Source organism: Equus quagga, chromosome 5 (genome assembly GCF_021613505.1).
Source record: "Equus quagga isolate Etosha38 chromosome 5, UCLA_HA_Equagga_1.0, whole genome shotgun sequence".
Lineage (NCBI taxonomy): Eukaryota > Metazoa > Chordata > Mammalia > Perissodactyla > Equidae > Equus > Equus quagga.
The window spans coordinates 49968981-49993898 of NC_060271.1; the positions used below are offsets into that span (position 1 = coordinate 49968981).

Below are 24918 nucleotides of genomic sequence, written 5' to 3' on the forward strand. Positions count from 1 at the left end.
TGCAATCCCACTGTCCTTCCTTCTTGGTGAAAATTCCTTCAAATCCATTCTTTGGAGCCTTGCTTGTCTCTGAAGTACTAAACTTAAAAGAGGCAGGTGCTGGAACAACAGTAGACAGACTCGGTTTACCTGGACTCTGACAAGTAACACATTTTGTAGCATTGGCTTCATTTCGTACCGAGCATGAACTGCAATCCCACTGTCCTTCCTTTTTACTAAACATGTCCTCAAATCCACTCTTTGTAGTTTTACTTGTCTCTGAAGTACCAAATTTAAAAGAAGCAGATGCTGAAACAGAAGAAGTAGGTAAACTCTGTTTTCTGGGATTCTGACAAGCAACGCATTTTGTAGAACTTCCTTCATTTTGTACCAAGCATTCATTGCAATCCCACTGTCCTTCCTTTATAGAAAAAACAGATCTGAAATCGCTGTTAACAGACTTAGGAAGATCTCCCTGGCCGAATTTAAAGGAAGCCTGCTGAACAAATGAAGATCCACTTTTGTTAGGAGACTTTGTATTCTGGCAAGCAATGCATCTAGATACACTAGGTTCATTTCTCACTAAACAAATACTACAATCCCAGTGACCTTCTTTCTTTGGAGTCATCAATGCAAATCTATCTGGAGTGTTTTCTGGGCCAGTTTTAAGAGTGGAAACAGTTTCAATTAATGGTGGGCCAAGGAGCTCTTTATTGCTTGGGTTTAGATTTTGGCATGATACACATTTCTTAGAGGTTGCAGCATTCTTTAATGAGCAGCTGTTACAATGCCACCAAGACCCTTCTTTCTTTGAAACTTGAAATTCGAAATTCATGTTTCCAGCATCAGACTTGCAAATATCCTTGTTATCATGACTTGTGGGTTCTTTTACAATTCTCATAGCCTGATTTGTTGTGGTGGTGACATGTGCAGCTGAGGCTTTTAAAATGCTCTGGGCCTCTTCAAACTTGCACTTAAAAAGTGCTGCTTCCTCAGGAGTTTTGAATCTAATAGCAAGTTGTTCTGGTTTGGGCAACTCATCTGCATAATCAAGAGCATGCCATACAAAAGATCTGTCTGATCCAGCATTTGGTGTCAGTTTCATATCTGGACTGATGTAATGATTTGCACAGATTTTCAATACTTGCTCTCGTCTCATTAGAAGGCGAATTTTACCAGATGTTTTATGTCTTAGTATTTTTACATTACCAATTCCACGTTCCTTCCATTCTTTGGATTCTACATCAAAACGAAATAATTTTGCACGATTGCAAAAGAATTCCTCTTCATCTTCCTCACCAGTTTTTACTTCAATCTTATCAGGAAGAGGTACCACAGGCTCAAAGTGAGGGCCATCATCATCATCATCACCATGGGCACTCCCTCCATCTGTTTCATGATTCTTGTTGGCCAGCTCTGGAGCAGGTGTTCCAAACACTGATTTCCCTGGACCATGGAAAGTAAATGTATCATCACTTCGACGAAAACCAGAATTCTTTTGCTGATTTGGGCCCATGTTTTCGGTAAATGAAATTCCAGGCAAGTTTTTGCTCCCAAAATTGAATGTATTTCGAGGTCCAGTGGTTTGACCAGCTTTTGGTCCACTGAAGCCATCACCTTGCAAAGGTTTATCTGAAGTCAAGAGACCTAAAAGGCTTTCACTATTATTGTAAGCTGTAGAAGGGGGCTGTGTCACAACCTGCGGTGAGGAAAACGTGAAGTCACCATCATTGGATTTGAAATTTGAGTTAAATTTAAAAGGAGTTGGCTGTGTTGTATGTGCAGGTGCTGTCAAAGATGGCCTTATTCCTTCACCTGGTACAGGCTGAACAAAATTAGTTTTTCCAAATTCTAGAACCTTAGATTCTGCAGATCTTGAAGCATGAGCTGCAACTGGAGGTTTTGTGAAATAACCTGGTTCTGGTAAAGGTGGATTTGTGTTTGTCTGTTGAACATTGTAATTAAAGTAATCATCACCCCTGGGTGATAGAATTCCTGTTGCAGGAGACTCAAAACGCAATGGAGGACCATACATCTCTTGAGAGAACATACAAGCAGACGAACTTTGCACTGGTGGTGTGTGCATCTGTTGTGAATAGGGATAAATATGCTGTTGAGGTGGAAGTCTATTCATGCCATAAACTGGACCCTAAAAGAAAGAAAAAAAAGTTAAAATTTTTTGTAGGTTGTCTACAAAACTACAGATAACTAGATACAAACCATTTCTCACAAACCACAATCATGAATATTGTAAGGTAAAGATATCATTAGGGTATATGGTATATCACTAAGAGAAGACAACATTACTACAAAGATACTTACAGTTATGGTCCTTCTTGGCATATAATGAAAATTGCCTTAACTAATGACAGCATCTTAAAAATCTAATTCTCCTACAATAAACGCATAGAATAAATATCTTCTTCATTCCTAAACAATGTGTCAAATGACATTAACAATAATGATGATGATGATGAAAACTAACACTTATTGAGCATTTTACTTACGTGCCAACTGGGCACTGTTCTAAGCACTTTATATATATTATCTCATTTTAGTATCCTCAAAAACCCTATGAATTAACGCATTATTATCCTCATTTTACACATGAGGCAATTAATGCATAGAGAGGTTAAGAAACTTGCCCAAGGTCACAGTGAGCAGAAGAGCCAGGGTCTAAATGCACCCAAGCCCTCTGTCTTCAAAGTTTCACAATGAATTCCTGTTGTAATACTGGGTCTTAATCGACAGTAACATAGCCACTTCAGGTCTGGAAGTACTTACCACATAGTGGTTCAGCAAGGACATTCTAGTCCTATGTCTGCCAAAACAGAATGAGGAAGGACCCAGCACAACCACCACCACCACCACCACCCACATTTAAAAAATATTCTAAATGTTCACACTTAACATAAAAAGATGACTAAGGAGCATAACTTCTATATCTGGAGAGAAATTTAAAATATCTATATCTCGTGGGACATAAAGGTTTAATGCTGACCTATTCCTTGAATTTCTTTGAAGGAAGTCTGAACAGTTAAAAAGGAGATATTTATAAATGTATAAATTATTCCTTTGTTACCTTTGTGGGAGTAACATTAGCTGCTGGTCTGAGAAGATACTGGGAATTATATGCTGGTGACTGACTATAATATACTGAAGGGCCAGTAGTTGCAACTAAAAAAAAAAAAAACAACAACAAAAGAAAGAAAACACTGTTAAAAAAAGTCTATACTACAGTTAAGACTATCTAGGCAAGAACTATAAATACAAAAGCAATAGAAATTAAAGAAAGATTTAACTATACAGATTTTTTTCTTAAGTTCTATACATCAAAATATACCACAAACAAGATTATCAAATGACAAACTAGGAAAAACTGCTAAATATGACATATGAGGAATAAGAGAGCCGCACCACAGTGGTCAACAAGAACAAGCGCCTCACAACAAGCATCCAAAAAGGAGCCAAGAAAAAGTGGTTGGTTCATTTTTTAAGACTGGTATGATGTGAAAGCACAGTTGTGTTCAACCTCAGAAATATTGGGACTACACTATTCACAGGAAGGATTTAAGGAACCAAAAAGCATCTGATTGCCTCATGACCTTGTTTTTGAAGTGAGCCTTGAAAACCTGCACAATGACAAAGTTGCATTTTATAAACTCAAGCTGAGAATGTTTGGGTCAAAAATCAGCTGACAAATTCATGGAAAGGATCTCACAAGTAACATAAAACATGTTCCTTGGGTTAAAAAAAAGACACATCATGACTGAAACTCAGGTTGATGTCTACGCCATTTTCTCAATCTGTTTTGTGTTAGTGTTACCAGGAGACCAATGACTAGAAGACACTCATGTTGATGGCAAAACTACCAAAAGTCATTTGCTTGATCTGTTTTATGAAAGTTTTACCAGAAAACGAAACAACTTAAAGACCATTTATGCCTTTACACAAAGAAATGGAAATTATGACCCAAGAGGTGCTAAATAATTGATTCTGGAAAGCACTGAAAAAGACCTAGAAAAGGGTAGCCAGTCTATTTACCGCTTCATACAGTTACTAGAAAAGTAAATACTGCCAAAGAAGCCCAAGTTTGAATTTGGAAAACTAATGGAACTGCCTGGTGAAGATGGTTATGTTTGGAAATATTATGGGGAGAAAACAGGCATAGAAAAAAGAACAAGTTGATGGATATGAGCCAAGAATCATAAAGTCTGAAATTTGACTAGTCACTTATCAGTGACTAGTGACTCTTGATTGTAAAAACATTAAAAGTTTTTATAAACTTACTAAAAATAATCTAATAGAAAAAAATACCAGATGAACAAATAACTCAGGAAATACAAAAGATTATAAAGTGCTGAGCACATCTAGTATAAAAATAAAAAACACTGATACTATTTTTGTTTTTCAACACTGGCAAAGGTTTTTATAAACTAGCAATAGTTAACACTAGGCAAGAGTGCAAAGAGATGGGCACTATCAGATACTGGTGGTTAACAGTGTAAACTGGCATAGCTTTTCTGGAAAGCAATTGCTCAACTAAACGAATTTTTAAAATACCCTACAATCCTCGGAATGTGCCCACAGCATTATTTATAATAGCAAAAACTGTAAATAACAAAAATAAGGGAATAAAATTTGCATTACTTTCACATGATGGGACACCTGGTATTCACCGATAACATTTTCAAACAATGCTCAGAACTTAAAGTAATATTTTAAAAAACAGGCTTACCCATCTATAATGTAAGAATATGGTAAAATCTCATTAAAAATTCTTTATGTATACAAAGACAAAGGACCAGAAGGAAATACTCCAAAATATTAATTGAACTGTATGTGATATTGTTAGTTTTTAGTTTTCTTTACATTGTTCAATACTTCTGAATATATTCTCTAGGCTTATTGTTTTTTAATCATCTTATTTTGAAAAGACAAGGACTATTTTGGTATATTTTTACTTTGATTAAAAAAAACAAAATCTGTGAACACAGGAATGGGAATCAGGAGACTTGAGCTCTCCTTTCAGGGCCACAAAGCTGCTTTGTGACCTTGTCAACTAACCGGTTTAGGGTCTCTGTTTTTCTCAATTGTAAAATGAGGATGTGCTGCTTTTACACATTTCATAGGGTAATTGCAAGAATAAAATGAGACAATGTGAATGTTATGTTTAACACCAGAAGACATTTTAGGCCTGTAAACAAAGGAAGAAACGGAAATTGTAACCCAAAAGGTGCCGAATTATCAATTCCACACAGCACACAACAAGCACTTTTAGACAAGGCTAGCCAGTTTACTTATCTTCTCTATACAAGGCTCTATATAATGCACAAGGTTTTTAAATGAGCAATGTTTGAACTCATGGCATCTCATTTTTATCTATGACTTATGACATTTAGTAAGTCTGACCTTACAAAGATTTTCTTTCTATTATTTTGCCTGCATTTAGAAAACACTGTCAGAGGGGATAGTGGGGCTGACTTAACTATGCCCCTATGAACCATCACACAAATATACTTATCTAAACTAGACCATACCATTCTAAATCTTTCCTGGGTTAAAATCAATTAGATAAAAATGCCCTACTACTATTTTGGGAATCTGTCTCGTGTAAAAGAAAGCTACTTTTTTTTCCTACAAAGATTGGCAGCTGAGCTAGCATCTGTTGCAAATCTCTTTTTTTTTTTCCTTCCCTTCTTCTTCTCCCCAAAGCCCCCCAGTACATAGTTGTATATTCTTGTTGTAGGTCCTTCTGGTTATGCTATGTGGGATGCTGCCTCAACATGGCCTGATGAGCAGTGCCATGTCTGCACCCAGGATCCGAACCAGGGAAACCCTGGGCTGCCAAACCGGAGTGTGCGAACTTGACCACTTGGCCATGGGGCCAGTCCCCAAAGCCTATTTTTATCATCATTTCTAGCTGCCTGAGGGCAAGGGATCATACTGGCAAGTGGCTTTAAATTTAGGCCATCAGAGTTTTAACCCTGGCTCTATCAATAACTAGCTATACAATAATGGATAAGTTAATCTTTCTAAACTCATTCCCTCATCTATTAAATTGGGATTAATAATGGTACCTATCACTCTGGGTTATTGTGATTACATAAAATTACATACACAAAGCACTTCAGCACATAGACAACCCACAAGAAGCACTATTAGTACTCTTTAGTTCATTAAGTGTTTACTGTATACTATTAAGTAAATGCCTAATACATACCCACACATACACAAATGCTTATAATAATCATGTAAAGCAAGTATCTCCACGTTTTGAATAGAAAAACTAGCTGAGAGAGGTCAGTATGTGACAAAAGCACAACCTCAAAATCCAATAGGGTCTAGCTCCAAACTCAACCCTTCTACATATGACCATGGTATTTCAAAATAAACAAGATTTCCTATGAATGTCCTATCTCTCAGTAGACCGTCAAAATAATTCCTGAGAGGTCTAAGTTGTTAATTAGTCATCTCTTAATGCATAATGATATCAGTTAACGTTTTTCAATTATAAGGAATGGTTCCACCTCAGTCTCAGCTCCTCTGAGATGTGCATTAAAGGTTTAAGTGCTTATATACACAGGATCAGATAAAGCTTGTTCTACTTCTACTTGGAGTTAGAAAAATCTCAGTAATACCAAATATAGCTTAAGCAACCCATAAGCAGACACATATAGACATGTATGTAAACAAATGTACATAGACAAAGTGACTTCACAAGTTATCTATTTAAAGGAGGGAGAAGTACAATGATTTTACTAAAACTGGAATTATCCAGTTGCCAACCCACCTGTTAGCGGGGCCCCATGAAAAGTCTGTGATCCCTGATATCCATCAGGCACTGAATCTGGTCCATAATTCTCTGTAGGCCAACGATGAGGAGACCCTGAGTTACTGCTATTTAGTTTCAACTCTTGCATTTCTTTCTGTTGGAAGAATAAAGAAAACAATTTTAAGTAATTCTATCATGCCAGAAATAGTGTTAGAACAAACTTAAAAATTTTAAACTTAAATACTTGATGCCTTCTAAGATTCTATATTTCAATAAGATCTGAGTACCAGGTGCAGATTTAAGAACATGATCCTTAATTTGTCAAAACTTATTTGTTCCCATTCTTTTATTCCTTAATACCATTCATTACCTAATTCATTCACTCTAGGTTAGAGTTGGAGTTAGCTCTAATCTAAACAACTGAATAACTTCCTAAATAGTCTACACTTGCCTAAATTGATCTTTCTGAAGTTTAACTCTAGCCAAGACACTTCCCTGCTCAAAAAAAACAAGAAACTACAAATTAAACTTCTCTGACATTCAGTCCTCAGCAGTATTATCCCAAATATCCTTCGAGCATGTCCTTTCCACACTGCTTTACTCTTCAGTAAACCTGGACTACTCAACATTCCAAATTACTGCCCAGTACCAGCTTTCCACTTACCACATTTGATGTAAAAAAAAAAAAAAAACACTAATAATTGTTCAAGATGATGCTCAAAAGCTCCACTAGGAAAAGGAAAACAACTAATTTTTGTTCAGAATATATTATGTATATAATAATATATTCCTAGCACTTTACTTTTAAGTTCTTAATCCTTACATGTTAGGTAAACAAGATTAACTCATACCTTAAAATGAAAAAGAAAACCGCAGGAAACGGCACAGCTAGAATTCAAACCACATCTTACTCCAAAAATGTTTTCATAGCACCACTCTGATGCCTAGACAAAATGGGAGACATACTGCTCTCTAATGGGAGTTTTGTGGCTAGCTATCAGATCTCTCTCATTTTATAGACAACTAAATGACAACATCCTCCTCAACTCCAGAACCTACAAAATATCCCTTACAAAACTGGCACTTACAAAGAAATTATTTCTTTTTCCAAAGGAACTATATTGGTTATCAGCCAACAGGTCACTTTTGAAAATAATACTAAATATCTTTATATGGTCCCAGCTATCTGACTGGTTATAAGTGAGTTCAGAGACAGATCCAGCACATCTGCTTTCTTCTTGCAGAAGTGCTTTCAAATAGAAATTTCCCCAAAGACATAATTATTGAGGTCAAAAATACCTCAAATTTTCAAGCTAAATATATTTTCCCCATTCATCCATCTAATATGTCTAGTTGAGATACTGCACATCCAAAAATAAGAAACTGGTAGAATCAACTGGAAAACTCTACTGGTCACCACTGGTATCTGGACCACAGTTTTGAACATGCAATTAATGCTACCATCATAACTTTAAAAATTCAAACAACTAGAAAATGTGATGAGAACTGGTTTCAGTAATTCTCACTTTACAGATGAGAAGGCAAAAGTCAGAGAGATAAAGAAGTGCCTGGCCCAAGATCATTAATTAGTGGTAGAGCACATGGACTATCCACTACACTGCCACAGAATACAATGTTGGGTGCCTGAAACCTGTATTGTAAGCCAAGATTATATGTAATATCATAATAGGCCACGATTACACAAAATTAACATACAAAATCTTTGTGCAAATTCAAAAGTTTGTTCCCCTCCAAATAGCATATTTGAAATCTCACACAGTGCTGATAGTACTGTAATAATCACACACATATCACGATTTCCTTGGTGTAGCTTTAGAACTACGAGTGATTTACTGCTTGCCCAATGAGCATGAAACAACTTACCTGTACTTACAATTCCAAAAAAGAAAAGCTCTGTGGAGCCCCATAGTTAAAGGTCACTTTCATATAGGTAAAGTAAAATCAAGCACACATAACTATTTCCTTATATAACTAAACCAAATTCATATGAAAGCATGAAAAAGATAAAGAGACTTTTTGAAGCTTAGACTACACGTCAATTCCTAACTACAAATCTGACACACACAACCACAGCCAGTATGAGAAATGAACTCATAGGCCAGGGTATAATTAGTATATTTCACTAGTTCAACTCAATCACTTGGGAACGTCCTCTAAGCCCGGAATGACGCTATGTTTTGGATAAAAGTGTCTCTGCCTTTGAAGGATCCACATCTGGTCGAGGACAGAGACACATAAGTAAATTCAAAAATATGCTAAGTGTCAAGATACAGGTACGTACAACATAGTATAATTGTACAGTAGCATGGCAAAGGGCTTTAGAAAGAAGTGAGGGAGTGGTCAAGGAAGGAATCTTGGAATAAGAGAAGCACAGTTTAGAGAAATTAAGTGACTTACCTTAATGGCTTCTACTTGTTGGCAGATCATTTTCAGTAAAGAATTTTGATCTTCTGCCCATCGTGGTGGTGTTTTGGGAGAATACTAACAAAATAACAACAAAACAGCATTTAAAACATTTAGAACAGAGACACATTTCGCAATGCAATAATTCATTTCTTTCCCACTTACCTTGTAACTTTTACTTGGTGATAGAGAATATTTGGTGGGAGACGGCGTAGAATATTTTATTTCTGAATCTGTAGTCCGCAAAGAACCATTTTTATAAAGAGGACCTCCTTCAATATAGTCATCGAGTTCCTGCATGACTGAATTAAGCATCTCTTTTACAGACTCCAGGGGCACAGGCAACTAAAAACAAAAGGCATGAATCAAGGGCTTTAGTTTGCAAAAATGCCAAAGTAAGAACTCCGAAATAAATACAAAGGTCTTACTAATTTACTTACATTTTTCTCACTTTTGTATAACAAGCATTTTATGCTTTACATATAAATAACACAGAAGAAACTGCTGTGTAATCTAATGTCTTCTGATTCTAAAGCCTATGTTGTTTCTATTCCTTCTGTTAGCCATAACAATGGTAGAGGAATGTTAACTTGGGGACACGTGAACAAAATAAATTACTAGTGTTTACTAATTGATTCTGAATGGTGAGAGAAACATAGATGCTAGAATGCACTAGACAACATAAATCCTAACCTAAGAGCAGTAACATAAATTAATCAACAAAATACTTGGAAGGTTGAATATAATTGAAGTTAATACCATCATGACAGCCTCAAACTGCTGACAGCAGGAAAACAGCCCATAGCAAATGAAGAAGATGAGAAGAAATGCTCTAAAGGTGTCAGCAACTACGTCCAATTTCAGTAAAATGTTTAACCGCCAAATTCATTAAGAACTAGTCCTTAGACTGCGATATTTGCTTTGATTACTTTGCCAAGATAACAAAAATAAATGTCCTGCCTTAGAAACCTTTTCTAATTCCCCAGCGAGTATTTCTGAGTATCAACCTAGATTCCCAAGCTTAAAGAAACACCAAACCCAAGACAAAGCAATGCTAATTAAATATTCATACATATACCCCTTCTGTGCATTAATAATAAGGTATTATCTAGCATTTTTGAAAGGATCAAAATATAAAACCAAGGCAAAAATGCTTATCACCCAGTTATCAATAATAAGAAAGTAAAACAACCTGCAAACTTACTTTCTTAACCACTGAAAGATTTGAATCACTGTCATCTAAAATCTTTATTAGGTAGTCCCTGCTCTTTCTCAGATAATTCTTGCATTCTTCTTGTTCTTCAGGAGAAAGAGCATCATTTTCAATGTCTTCTGCTTTCCTGTGAAAAATCTACAAAAAGAGTGCTTTTATGAAGCAATAAAGTTAAAAAAAAAAAAAAAACTTTTAATTCAAAGCACTACATCTACTTACCAGTGCAAGATTCCAATAAGAAACAACATTTTTTATAGATTCAAAAGTAGTCATAGCATCGTCTATATTTCCATTAACTGCATCCAATATAGCAAACGTGATGTGTGCTTCTTCTTCATATTCACCAATTTCAGATGCCTAAACACATTTAGCAATTTTTAGTCAAAGTGCCTCTACTCAGAATATCAAACTCAAATGACTTCCCAAAGCTTTTGTATGATCTAATGAGATTAACATCTCAGTACTCTTTTTAGCCATATTCTATATGTGACAGCTAGTGGATTTAGAAAACAACACGACCATTAAACAACCAGGCAATCAGTTTAAGCAGTTTATATCTCCATTTCTTTATAAACTGGAAATCCCTATCTCCAAGTAATTCACAATGGGATCATCCATTACCTGAATGTCTGCACTATGAAAATGTTTAAACAGAGGGTCAGTAGGTTCAGGAATACTGCTCTTCTTTTTGATTGTCTTCAACAATGGTAAAACCTTCCTCCAATAATGAACACTTCTGCCTATGTATTCCCGTTGATCATAAAAAGAATTAAGACTGCTGCCCTAAAAGAGAGAGTTAGAAGCACACAACCTAAGGAACACAAATGATAAGATCTAAAAATTCCTTTATAAATGGTCTGAACAACTGGTTAAAATCTCAAATCAAGGCCCAACAGAATCGCTAAGTCATATGCTCAACTTTCCAAATATTGGAATAACTAACCACCCTAATACCAGTGATCATTTGAGACCCAACTTTTAAACACTTTCAATGATACTATCTAATGAGGCAGCCGAATCTATGTTTTAAAAATTGCCATTTTTAGACAGCTGAAATCTGCTGTTCTGTAAGTGTCACAGTTTGTCAAAAGGCTAACCATCTACACCTGATCTTGCCATAGAACAGGCCTCAGATTTTTAGAAGGATGTATAATGCCCTTACCTACAAAGCCTTGTAATACCTAACAGGGAAAATATTTCTCAGGCTGGACAAAAATATAACAGCTAATACTTACATAACACTTATTGTGCCAGGCCCTGTTCTAAGTGCTTATATATTAACTACATTGTGGTGAGATTAGAAAAACGCAATTTACCTGGCATAACATGAACAAGCTGCTATTGTTTTTAGAACTAAAAGACTTTCAATGAAAAGTTTATGATTCTTAAAAGTTATGGTAATGTTCTCAACAATGAGTACACTTTAATGAACTCACCGTTTTCTGGAGGCATTTTGCCCAATGTATAAGCAGAGCAGGTTGAAGACCATGTTTTTCCTGGCCTCTCAGAGTGTTTATGTCATGCTGAACTAAAAGTCGTAATTTTGCTGAGGTTCCAGGTCTAAAAAAGTTTTATTTGATAAAATTGATTTACAAACACAGGTCAACGTTTACATGTATGTTAATCACCACATGATAATTCAATTAAATCCCTAGGCAATAAGTTTTAAATTAAGTAGGTTTTTAAATTAAAAACCTAGGCAATAAGTTAAAGGAATATTTTTAACTACTTACATTGCTTTTCTGTGAATGAGACTACAAACTGCATCCCACCAAGATTTTTGTCTTTCTGTACAAAGCTGTTTACACACAGGAAATGGCAAGCACAGTGGCTGACAGAAGCTGTAGTGAGAATTACATTTCTCCTTTAACTGTAAGTGGCTGGTGTATATTACTCCAAGCAGAAATACCTATGTTATTTAAATAAAAACTCAAGTAAGAAAAAAATTAAACAAAACTCAAAATATTTAATTTGTTAAAATCTTTGCTTACTTCAAGATCTAAGATACATATTGATTCTGGTGCATTCGTTTCAAGTCTGGAGGTTTCCTGGGGTAAATGATGAAAAAGCTGTTTCAGCCATTTTCGAATTGCAGGTAAGGTAGGCAACGAATTCCACTGTAAGCCAAGCCAGGTAAGGTGCTGAAGACTACCATTATGTGCTCGAATGGCACCTGAAATAAAGGGAGAAAATTAGCTTCAGGTTTTGGAAATTTTTTTGTGTGCCAACATAAACAACTAACACATTAAATGTTTATTAATTTTATAACTGTTTTTCTACATCAGAGCTGGGGGAAATTCTGTGATAAGCAAAGTCTCATGTTCTTATTAAAAGTATTCACACTTTAGGAATTTTAATAAAAACCATTATGATGGAGAAACTACTACTCTAATTTAAAAAACCTACTGACAGAGGTCAAATAAAAAATGGCTACCCAATAAGAAATCTTGAAACAATGAATTTACTTTGTTATTAAAGAGTCATTACAAGAATGGGATGCCACTACATTAATCTATTAAGATCATAAAGGGATCTTTTCTTCTACAAGAAATTCAATACTGAAAAAGTTACAGGCTTCTGGAAGCATAAAGAGGTAGAACCTTTCTAGTAATACGGCAATTTGCAAGAGACTTAAAACGTGTTCATCAACTTTGTCCCAGTAATTCTGTTTTTAGGACTCTCTATGGAAAACATTTGATATGGAGACACTGAAGTTTTCATCAGACTGTTATTTTTAATAGTGAAAAAACTGGAGACATCCTGGATGTCCAACAACAAAAAGTGGCTAGCAAATTATGGCTAATTCATAAAACAGACTATACTGCCATTAAAAGTGATATTTACAGAGACATATACAATAGGAGAGAATTTATGAAAGACAAATCATATGTATCGTATAAACAACTATTTAGAAGAAAAACGTGACACCAACTACCACCCCCTCTCTGCACCAAAAACCTAAAAGGAATACCGAAAAAAATTAAGTCATTATTTCTAGGTAAACAGATTATGGGAAATTTATTTCTCTTTTTGCTTTTATTTTTCTCCTAACATAAAAGAATTAAGATGCAAAATGTTTCCTTTGAAAGATACAACTTACCAATATCATATCTAGCCAGATCATCAGGTTGTGGGGCTTGTACATCAATGTTTCCAATATCATCGCTACCAAGGAAAGATCTATCCTTGGGTGACTGACTAGAAAACAGAGCATCATATAAAGCAGACTGCCCACTTTTATTTGCAAAGGATTCTACAACCTCTTTTAAAAAATCTTGCTTGTCACGACTTAGGTTTAGCAGCATGTGCCCTGAAAAACAAATTATCTCCATCATTTAAAACATAGAGATTATTTTTACTCACATCTCTCAACAGTTTCATTCACATAGCTTAAGGAGAAACAACATAATTATATCAGACCTAAGCCTCCAAAGCAACAACAAAAACTGGACAATAAAAAGGGTGCTTATGCAAAAAATGAATATAGATTATAGGTTTAAAACATCTGTGTCTACATGCTAGAGTAAAAGGAAGGAAAACAGGAATGTGTGTGAAAAATGCCAAAAGTATTTACATTTCAGATGGAAAAGAGTGGGATTTAAATGGCCATACGACAGCAGGCCCAATCTCAAATTCTCTGATCTGATACACTGATTTCCAACCCTAGCTGGTCAGAATCATCCTTTAAAAAGCTTTAAAAATATTTATTTCCAGGCCCCACTCCCAGAGACTCTGATTTCACAGGTTTGGGGTAAGGAATCTATTTTAAAAACACTGCTTGGATGAAGTTCTAGTACGTACCACAACATCGAGGACCTTTGAAAACAATATACTATGTGAAATAAGGCAGTTGCAAAAAATTACATATTGTATGATTCAATTTATATGAAATATCCAGAAAAGGGAACTCTAAAGAGACAAAAAGTTAGAGGTTGCCTAGGACTAGGAGGTTTGGGGGAAATGAGGTGTGACTGTTAATAGGTATGAGGTTTCTTTATGAGGTGATGAAAATGATCTAAAATTGATTGTGGTGATGGTTGCAAAATTCTGTGAACATACTAAAAACCAGTGAATTGTACACTTAAAATGGGTGAATTATATGGTATGTGAATTTTATCTCAATTAAGCAGTTTAAAAGAAAAAAAAAAACACTTCTTGAAGTAATTCTGCTAGTCAGTCACGTTTGATTACCACCAAACTATTCTCTCTCTGAAAATTTGCAGAGACAAGCTCAGGAATGCCCAGATCGAAGACATTAAAACACAGTTCACTTTACTAACTGTTACACGCTGCAAAGGCATCTATGACAGCCCTGCAAAGGTAGAAGGGAGACATAAGAAAAAAAATGGCAAATTACTTCTTCAAGGACTGAAAGTCTACCTCCCACAAAAACGTAGGCTGCGGGATAGAGGAGCAATATAAGCTTTGACCAACAGCCTAACTGCAGGCCAAAATTTACAATAACTTTGACTTGATACTACCTTCTTGCTCTTTACGAAGTTCATTCAATTTTATATCAAAACTGCTTCCTATGGAAACTTTTCCTACAAAAAGCATTATGCTTCTTCAGTTCATCATTTGATTCACTGGCTATGTGAACACCTTGAAGTTTTTGCCTTAGCAAAACCAGATAACATATAACAGACCTTTAGGATCCATCCCAAATAGTCAAAACAGGGAAGAGATCTACAAATTCCAAGAGCCTAAGAGAATGTGAGTATCTATCTTCCATCTTTCTATGTTGTTGTCAGTTCCTTAAGAAATAAATCTGTATCTTCTTCACTTTATACCCCCCAAAGCAGTATTTTACAAGCAACTGATGTTAACTGGTTGGCAAATCAGTAATTAGTCTTAGTTCAGAAAGTGCCTTAAAATATTCAAGATGCAGGCTCTAGCAGTCAGACAAAGAAATGGTTAAGGAGTTTCTTCAATGGGAGCAAACAATATCACATATTCCTTTTAAAGAATATACCATTTCTTCTAATTCTTTCTATATCTCTTGCACAAATCCAATGTGGCAAAGAGAAACAAATGATTAGGACAAATTATCTCCTGGACAGACAGAAGATATTATCATATGATGCTCCAATAGAAAAATTTTCCTTTTTTTCTTTTTAAAATAAAATCAGTTAAACATTACTATTACCTGATTGGCTCAGACGATCAAAGGCCATTATTTCTAGCAGATTTTGTCCAGCTTCTCCTTTTATTAATTTAATCTTTGGTCTTGGAACCTGATAATTTTAGAATAAAGAATCTTAATTTGTTGATACCCATATTTCTAATGATAAGATGTTCCCTTCTATTACGTGCTGCTTTTTTGATAATGAATAAACAGTTAACCATGGTTAAATTGAGTTAGAAAACCAACTGCAAAAAACTGGAATGCCTACAAAGAGTACTTTTGAGAAATTACTTTCTACTAAAAAAAATTAGAATTACATTTGCGGAAATGGAGTATTTGGAGAACTTATCTACCCTACATAAACAGAACTATAGCAGAAGTGATGACAGCCCTACTTAACACAGCACTGGTGGAATCATACTTGGAAGTGCCACACTGTGGGACAGCAGATTTTCAAAGAGAATGGACAATTTGGAATACCACTGAGATAAACTGGGACAACCAAGAGAGTAAAAGGACTCTTAGCCATACCTATGAAGAACTGAAAGAATGATGAATAAATAGAATGGTGAAGAGAAAACATGATAGGTGCCTTCAGATATTAAGAAAATTATCTTGGAAAAGAAGGGTTAGCATTTTTAATAGCACCAGAAGAAAAAACACCACCAATGAGTAACAGCTTCAAAAATATTTTTACTTCATATAAGGAAGCACCAAGAACTAAATTACCAAAAAATGCAATGGGCTATCTTGAAAAGTAGTGAATGCCAATCACTGAAAATGTTCAATCACAGGCAATGACCACTTAACTGGAGATATCCTAACAGTAACTATATGGGTGACTGGGGTAACTGCTGTTAAGTCTCTTCATGACTTTCTTAATTAGAGTAATGGGAGTATAATTTGGTATAATCTCTGTGAGGTTGGAAATTGGGCAATAGCTCTAAGCATTATAAACGCATACACTTTGATCCTGCAGTTCTTCTTGCAGTAATTCATTCTACCCATAAATTTTCACATGTGAAATGGCACAGCTTATTCATTGCAGAATCATTTGAAGTAGCATAGAAAAAAGGAAAAGTAACCTAACCCCTTGGGTTCAGGGCACTGATTTTTTTTTTTTCCCCTCGAGGAAGATTAGCCCTGAGCTAACTACTGCCAGCCCTCCTCTTTTTGCTGAGGAAGACTGGCCCTGAGCTAACATCTGTACCCATCTTCCTCTACTTTCTACGTGGGACGCCTACCACAGCATGGCATGCCAAGCAGTGCCATGTCCGTACCCAGAATCTGAACTGGCGAACCCCAGGCCACTGAGAAGTGGAACGTGTGCACTTAACCACTGCGCCACTGGGCCAGCCCTAGGGCACTGATTTAAAAAACCCCAAAATACGTACGTCCATAGAGTGGAATAATATGTAATCATCAAAACAAATGAGGATGCTATACTCATCCTATGCTTTCTATACTAATATGAAAATATCATCAAAATATATTTCAAAATAAATAGAATGTACAGAATATTTTCTATGTGTATTTTTTAAAGGGGAGTGAGAGTGTGTGTATCTGCTTGTACGTGCATAAAACATTGTTGAAGAAGTCACAAGAAACTAATAAAATTAGTTCCTCTAGGGAGGAGAAGTAAATGACTAAGGAACAGAGGTGGGAAGGAGATTTCACAGTATACTCTCATATGCCACTACAACTTTAAACCATGTGAATATAGCATTTTTCCTAAAATACTAACTTTTCAAGATAAAACTATTCCTTATGAATCTAAAAGCTTCTGATTTGAAATTTTAGAAACATTAGTTTGACCTATGCTTTTACCCACAAGTTTTCTAAACATGATGCCAAACTTTGTGGTCTATAGATGTTGAAGACCACAAAAAGAAGAAACAAAACGTGACATAAATCTTTTTGCTTTCAAATTGATCTCAATTCACAAAACTAGTCTGTTTTACAAAATTATGCAATGGTTATCATTTGTGACCACTTGATTAGTTATGAATCCACTCAGTCACATCATCTCAAGTCAGTATTTTCCTTATCTTAATTAAAAGATTTTAAGAGAGACTTTAATGACTAGGTGAAATGCAGATATACTTACCAGAACCACAGCATTCCCCTGATCAAGAGTATGAAAACCCTATCATTAAAGAAGTTAGCCTCACATGATTCCTTAAGGACCCCTATGCCAGTCCACACTTCCCTTGTGTTGTTATAATTATTTGATAGTTAAGCTTTACAACAAATGACAATATAAAATCCAAACATCTAAGAGATTTCCATTATATATTCATTCAATAGAAATACATGGTAGGTAAAAAGAGAGATTGAGGTAAAATGTCTATGTGCTGAAGTGGAACAATGAAAAAATAGTTTTAAAAAAAGCAAGCTATTCGATTGTAGATAAACCTCCACTTAGGCAAAACAGTTTTTAATATTAGAGAAACGGTTTACTATATGCTTGCATATTCAGAAAACTTCTTGAATACCCAAGAAATTGATAACAGTGGTTGTCTTTTAGGAATGGAGACTTTAGTGAATGGGTTAAGAGGGAGAGTGAGTTTTTACTATTAAAAAAGGTCAATTTAAAAAGCTTGATTTTATGTGTTATGGTTAAAAAATACATATTGAAGGGGCTGGCCCCATGGCCGAGTGGTTAAGTTAGCGCACTCTGCTGCAGGCGGCCGAGTGTTTCGTTGGTTCGAATCCTGGGCGCGGACATGGCACTGCTCATCAAACCACGCTGAGGCAGCGTCCCACATGCCACAACTAGAAGGATCCACAACGAAGAATATACAACTATGTACTGGGGGGCTTTGGGGAGAAAAAGGGGAAAAAAAATAAAATCTTAAAAAAAAATACATATTGAAGATTCTAGGAGAGTAATGTCAGCATCATGGTGGAGTGAGTTCTTCCCTTAGTCTCTCCCCACTAAGAAATGACAAAAAGGACATTCATAAACCAAGAGAGGATATTCACATAACACATTAGACATCTGAGAGATCCACGCAGCCATATGGCTGAAGGTGGGGGTGCTGGACACCCCTGGGAGGCTGTAGGAGGAGGTAAGCAGATCACCTCTCCTACTCCCCAGCAGCAGCAATCTAGGGCATGGGACCTTGCACAGCAGCCAGTGCAACTCTGAGAGGAGAAGAAGGAAAAGACAGCCCTCTGCTTTTGATCTCAGAGTTGCCTCAACCCTCAGGAACTCTCCACACCGAGGCAGCTAAGCAATCATGGGGGCATCCCTACCAAGCCGAGCACTCCTGGGTGGAAGACAGTGAGTGCAGAGCAGGAGCACAGAGGATGGTGAACGCAAAAGAAAGCACCTTTCCCTTTCTCCAACCTGGTGCATCAGCTAGGCCAGTTGGCCAGAGCAGGGGATTCCCACCAGAGCGCCTGTGCCTATGTGCGTAAAGCAGTGACAGCTGGCAGGCAGATGCAGACAGGCCCTGTCGGCACAGCTTCCAATGGACAGGCACAGCTGCCACAGGTTGCAGCAGGCTCAGAAACACAGCTCAAGCCCCTCCCAGTGGTAGCAGGTGGAATCTGCAACCAGATACTACCACAATGCTACGGCAAAAGACCACCCCATCAAACAGCAAGAAGTAGTATACTAACACTCCTGACCAGAAAAAAAACGACAAGCACCCAGAAATAAATCCTGAAGTCACAGAAATTTACAATCTAAATGACAAAATTCCAAATAGTTATCATAAAGAAACTCAATGGGTTAAGAAAACTCAGAAAGATAGTTCAAGGAACTCAGGAATAAAATTAATGAACAGAAGGAATTTTTCACAAAAGAGATCGAAACTATAAAAATAAAAAATCAGAAATGTTGATGATGAAGAAAATAATTTGGAATCCTTAAAAAACAGAACCAAAATTACAGAGAACAGAATTAGTAATTTAGAGGACAGAAAGACAGAAATGCTTAGGATGAAGGAGGAGAGGGGCCAGTTTCATGGCTGAGGGGTTAAGTTCGCGTGCTCTGCTTCAGCAGCCCAGAGTTTTGCTGGTTCAGATCCTGGGCGCAGACATGGCAGTGCTCATCCAGCCATGCTGAGGTGGTATCCCACATGCCATAACTGGGACCCACAACTAGAATATACAACTATGTACTGGGGGGACCTGGGGGAGAAAGAAACAAAGAAACAGAAGATTGGCAACAGATGTTAACTCAGGTGCCAACCTTAAAAAAAAAAGAAAAAAAATATGGAGGAGGAGAGAGAACAAAGACTAAAAAGAAATGAAGAAATTCTCTGAGAAATTCCTGACTCAATTAGGAAATGCAACATAAGGATTATAGGTATTCCGGAGGGAGAAGAGTGGAAGGGAGAAGAGACGAAGAAAGGAGCAGAGAGCTTGTTCAAATTAACAATAGCTGAGAACATCCCAAACCTGGCAAAGCAGCTGGAATTACAAGTAAACGAAGCTGACAGAACTCCTAATTACATCAATGCAAAAAGACCTTCTCCAAGGTATAGATGAGTAAAACTGGCAAAAGTCAATGACAAAGAAAAAATATTAAGCACAGCAAGGCAGAAGAAAATAACCTACAAAGGAACCCTTATCAGGCTTTCAGCGGTTTTCTCAGCAGAAACCTTACAGGCTAGGAGTGAGTGGAATGATATATTTCAAATTCTGAAAGACAGAAACTTTCAGCCAAGAATACTCTATCCAGCGAAACTATCCATCATATATGATGGAGAAATAAAAACTTTCCCAGATAAACAAAGGCTGAGGGAGTTCATTGAACAAGACGCCCCCAACTCACAAGAAATGATCAAGGCCCTCATAGCTAAAATAAATAAATAAATAAAAGAAAGGGTTTACAAAGCATTGAGTAAGGAGATAAATAAACAAAATCAGAAAATTGCAGGTCTCTATCAGAACAGGTTAGCAAACACTATAACATTAAAGATAAAGGGAAGGAAAGCATCAAAAATAACTATAATCACTTCCTTTTAATTACAAGCTCGCAAAACAAAATGGAGTTAAGTTGTGACAATAACTTACACAGGGAAGAGGAAGGGGATGAAACCTGCTTAGACTAAGGAGATAAGAGGCTATCAGAAAATGCACTATCTCATCTACCAGATCTTTTCTAGAAACCTCACAATAACCACGAAACAAAAAATTAGAACAGAGACACAAATGATAAACAATGAGAAAACCATCATAGATAATAACCAAACTATCATGGCAGTCATAAATACACAGGACAAGAAACAAGGTAAATACAGAACAACCAGAAAACAACTGGTGAAATCACAATATCAGGCCATCATATATCAACAATCACTCTAAAGGTAAATGGACTGAATTCTCCAATCAAAAGACACAGTGGCTGGATGGATTAAAAAACAAGACCCAACAATAAGCTGCCTCCAGGAAATACATCTCAGATCTAAAGAAAAACAAGCTCAGAGGGAAGGGATGGAAAATCATGCTCCAAGCTAATGGCAAACAAAAGAAAACATTTTCCCCCCCAGAAGTGGACTTGTTATTCATACATTTGCGTTGGTTTAAATACATTACATACCATTTCTACATTGTATTAGAAGAACAATACAGAGACAGCAGCACTCTCAGAGCCCAGCCTCTACTCCCTGACACTGGGGGACACGGCCATTCTGCGAGTGCCACCCAGAAACCTGCCCTGGCACTCTGGGTCCCTGGCTCTCCCAAAGACCACATTCAAGGCAACCTGAGTACAGGCTTCAAGAAGAACGGCGACAGGCCAAAAGAGGATGCCCCGCACTCTCACCTGCCAGGGCTGGGACCAGCTCCCTCTTCCACTGATCCCAATTTCCTTCTCATCACAGAGCTGGTCTTGATGAGAGCAATGTGCACATCTACTTGGCTTGTGGAAGCAACCCGGCTCCTTTTTAGGCTGTTTAGCTTCTCTTGACACCCACGTGGGAGCTTTACCAACACACCCATGTAAAGATGTCTGTGGAGAGCTAAAGACTCCCAGGTCCCCTTCCGACCTCTGGGAGCCATGCTGCTCCTGCAGTCTGGGGGCAGGCATTCTCACAAACATGGTCCCCCAGGCCAGAGTCCAGGTCAGCTGAATGGGATTGTCAGGGTTGGGGCCAGTGGGGGAGCTGTGCCTTGGTCCACAGGGCATGCATATCCAGCTCCTTATCTTCCTCTCAGCTGGGTGGAAGCTGGAACTTGGGGGCCGGAATGGAAGGGGATCAGCCTGGCCCAACTGACAAGAGTCTGCACATCTCTGCTCTGCCTCCTGGATGGCAGGAGCTGGGCAAGCAGAGGGCACACAACCATAGTCCTTGCTCCTTTTCTTTGGTTGTTTTTCAAACCTTCAAGATAGTTTCTTTCCACGGCTGATTGACCAGTCACAGGGGGCCAGCAACTTGAAGTGTCCAGTAGCAAAGGGCTGTCCCTTAGCCACAGATGGCACCCTCCTGAGGCCATTCTTTGCTTTGGTGTAGAAAAAGCTTGGACACCTGGCAAGGGGGACAGCTGAGGGAAAAGAGACATGGAAGCAGGAAGATGACACTGAACCAGGTAGGCACTGGGGGACAGTTTGAAGGCCTCTCTCCTTTGGGCCTGCCTTTCTCAAGAAGCTGTGGAAAAACTGGCCTGGAGCAAGAAGTCAGAGACCAAAGGGAAGCTGCCAGTGAGGAGGCAGAATACCAGTCTTGTTACCTCCACCAAGCTACAACCAAGTTGTAGTATAAAAAGAAGTCTAAGGACCTAATATCCTGTCCTTTTCTGAGCTGAGACCCACCCCCAGAACCCAGAACTAAGCCCCTAAGTCAAAAGAGTTGAGAAAAAATTATCTAAAACAGGAATAAATGAGAGGACTGGCAGGCTTTCCCACCTTTGGCTAGGGCCAAGGACTCAGGAAGCAAGGCCGGAGTAAGTTTGCCCATAGACCAGTTACAGCTCCCAGGATACACCTGGGCCATGTGGACCACTTTGACATGCTGGGGAATCAGCTTCCTCCCTCCTGCCTTTGCCTGAGTGATGGGCAAGCAGCAGGTCTGCACAGAAACGTGGGTCCCTAGCAGGGCAGAGAGCAGAGCCAACATGATCATTGGCTCGGAGATCTAGAGCAGAAGCATCCAGCCTGAGAATTGCGTTCGGAGTCTCTCAGCCAGCCTATTGCACTGGGGGGAGGGCAAGGGGAAGAAGACTTGGGAAAAACCGAAAGTAAGTGCGACTTCTGTCTGTCCCAGCACTGCAAGTCACCCAGATGCCTTGGTCCATGGGAGTAAGGAACTGAGAGGCATCTGAATGTCTGGGTCCATGCAAATATAGGTCTTGATTAGAGGTTTCTGACATGAGAGAATCTGGGATTCTGCCTGTGTTTTGCCACTAGTATTTAAATTTGTTTTTGTTGTTTGTTTGCTTTCCTGATGCAGAATACAGTGAGGAATTGAAACAGAGCAGGGTGTTAGGGAGGGAAGGGAATTTCGCAGCCTGCCCCCAGGAGACGCTAGAAGGGAGATGCTCCTTCCCAGGCATCTGAACTACTCGCAGGGAGCTCCAGACACGCCCCCAGCACTCAATGTTCCTCTGACTGTGCTTCTCCCTGTGCTTGGGAAAGCCCTGAGCAGGGCGACAAGAGAGGGAGAGATCTTAAGGGCACTGTTCTCCACCGGCTTCTCTGGCTTCTCCTGTAACCCACTCCCCAGGCTTCCTCCAGCCAAAGTCTCAGAAAACATGCCTTTATCTGCCTCTCAGGCTACCACCACGAAAAGAAAGGCTTCTGACTCTGAAAGCTCTGTGTGTAGGAATCGCTAGCAGACCGCTGGTGGGAACGGGCTGTCTCGACAATCACAGGTGGCATCTGGACGAGGTGCAGGGGACTCTTGTTGTCTTTCAGGGCCTAGCTCAGATTTAGGATCTGTCCTCGCAGAGGAGCAATCTGCTTATGGAACTGTCCCCTGTCAAAACCAGGATCTTTCTTGAAGAGTTCACAGAGGTCCTCTTCTAAGTCCTAGACAAAGTTAGGGTCCAATACCTTTGAAACAATCAGATCTTTGATCTCCTGAGAGAATGGGACTTTTGCCTGGAGCAACCAGGCCCAGTAAAAAGGATATGCCCTCCAGGAGTCAGGATGCTTCAGGGTTTCGGAAAGCCAGCCCATTGTCTATGGCAGCCACCTTGATAACAGGCTCCTTCACCACCACCCAGTCTGTGTCCCGAGAGCTAGAACTATCCATTGGACAGTGGTATTTAATCAGCCAGTTGTCACTGCCTCGATCAGTATTGCAGATGATGTAATCCAGTACCACCAACCGCTCAAACTGAAGCAGTAGTTGCCAGTTAGTGTTCTCAGGGAGAGGTTCTGCTTCAAAACACTGTAGCCAGTAATCTGCATCTTTGTAGTCTTCAACAAAGAGCAGGAATGAACTAACCTTTGGCCACAGCCGTAGCCCAATGCGGTTAAACTGCTGCCCAAGTTTTGGCACCTTCTCCAGTGCAAGCCGCTTGCCCTTGGACTTCACTCGGTCAATGGCACTATAGTTGAAAGTCTCACTGGCCAGGTATACTACCTTTGTACGGGGTACAATGTTGAGTTCCAGTTTTTGGTCCACCAGGCTGGCCCCTGCCTCTGAGAGATAGCCCTGGTTGAGGACAAGGCAATCATAGCCAAAGCAGCAGGGACAGCACAGCTTCTGTAGCCACCTGGTCCACTTAGGATTAATGTGCCCATATGGCTCTTCATTCTTGGGTTTGAAGACAGCAACCATCTGCCCCTGAAGGTCCTTGACGAAGTAGCTCCCACTGGAGCCCTGGTAGATGTGCTCAGGGAAGAGGCAGCACTTGATGGCCCACTCGGCCTGGCGCACCACGGCCTCGAACTCAGGGTCCCCTGGGAACTAGTTCTACTCGTGGTTGGCCTGCACAGGGTGAGCTGCCACCGTGGCCTGGGAGGCCAGGGCTTGGGCCTGCGCCACCACAGTTTGGGTCTGGCCCTGGGCCCAAGCCAGCAGTGGCTGCCACTCCCAGTTGTGGCCTGGCGACACAGGTGGAGAGAGGCCCTGGCTGGCCACCGCCACCACTCAGACTGCAGCCCCCGGCACCTGCCAAAAGTGAGCACTGGAGCCAGACGGGAAGGTGTAGTCCGGGGCTTGGGCCCACTTGGGGGACACAAGTGGGCTCGTCTCATCCATCCCTCAGGCCACCAGCTCCTGCCATACGTATATCAAAATAGACTTCAAGATAAAAAAAGCAAAGAGAGAGACAAAGAGGGGTAGTATACAATGATAAAAGGGACACTCTAGCAAGAGAACATAACACTTATATATCCACCTAACACAGGAGCACCAAGTACATAAAGCAAATATTAACAGATCTAAAGGAAGAAATTAACAGCAACACAATAATAGTAGGGGACCTCATCCCACTTACTTC

At 38.8% G+C, this 24918-nt stretch overlaps 1 protein-coding gene and 1 pseudogene across 1 annotated transcript in view; both read right to left on the minus strand.

The window, feature by feature from the left end:
• Positions 1 to 24918, minus strand: part of LOC124240387 (E3 SUMO-protein ligase RanBP2) — an 87409-nt gene that overhangs the window by 20524 nt on the left and 41967 nt on the right. Inside the window, exons 8-19 of the mRNA XM_046663408.1 lie at positions 15538 to 15625; positions 13492 to 13701; positions 12383 to 12564; positions 12125 to 12300; positions 11828 to 11951; positions 11013 to 11174; positions 10611 to 10748; positions 10383 to 10529; positions 9344 to 9523; positions 9173 to 9256; positions 6773 to 6908; positions 3062 to 3156 (exon numbers count right to left, since the gene is read on the minus strand). Of these exons, the coding sequence (XP_046519364.1) occupies positions 3062 to 3156; positions 6773 to 6908; positions 9173 to 9256; positions 9344 to 9523; positions 10383 to 10529; positions 10611 to 10748; positions 11013 to 11174; positions 11828 to 11951; positions 12125 to 12300; positions 12383 to 12564; positions 13492 to 13701; positions 15538 to 15625 (1722 nt within the window). The remainder of the gene's footprint in view (positions 1 to 3061; positions 3157 to 6772; positions 6909 to 9172; positions 9257 to 9343; positions 9524 to 10382; positions 10530 to 10610; positions 10749 to 11012; positions 11175 to 11827; positions 11952 to 12124; positions 12301 to 12382; positions 12565 to 13491; positions 13702 to 15537; positions 15626 to 24918) is intronic.
• LOC124240386 (phosphatidylinositol 4-kinase type 2-alpha-like) lies at positions 21588 to 24677 on the minus strand (annotated as a pseudogene).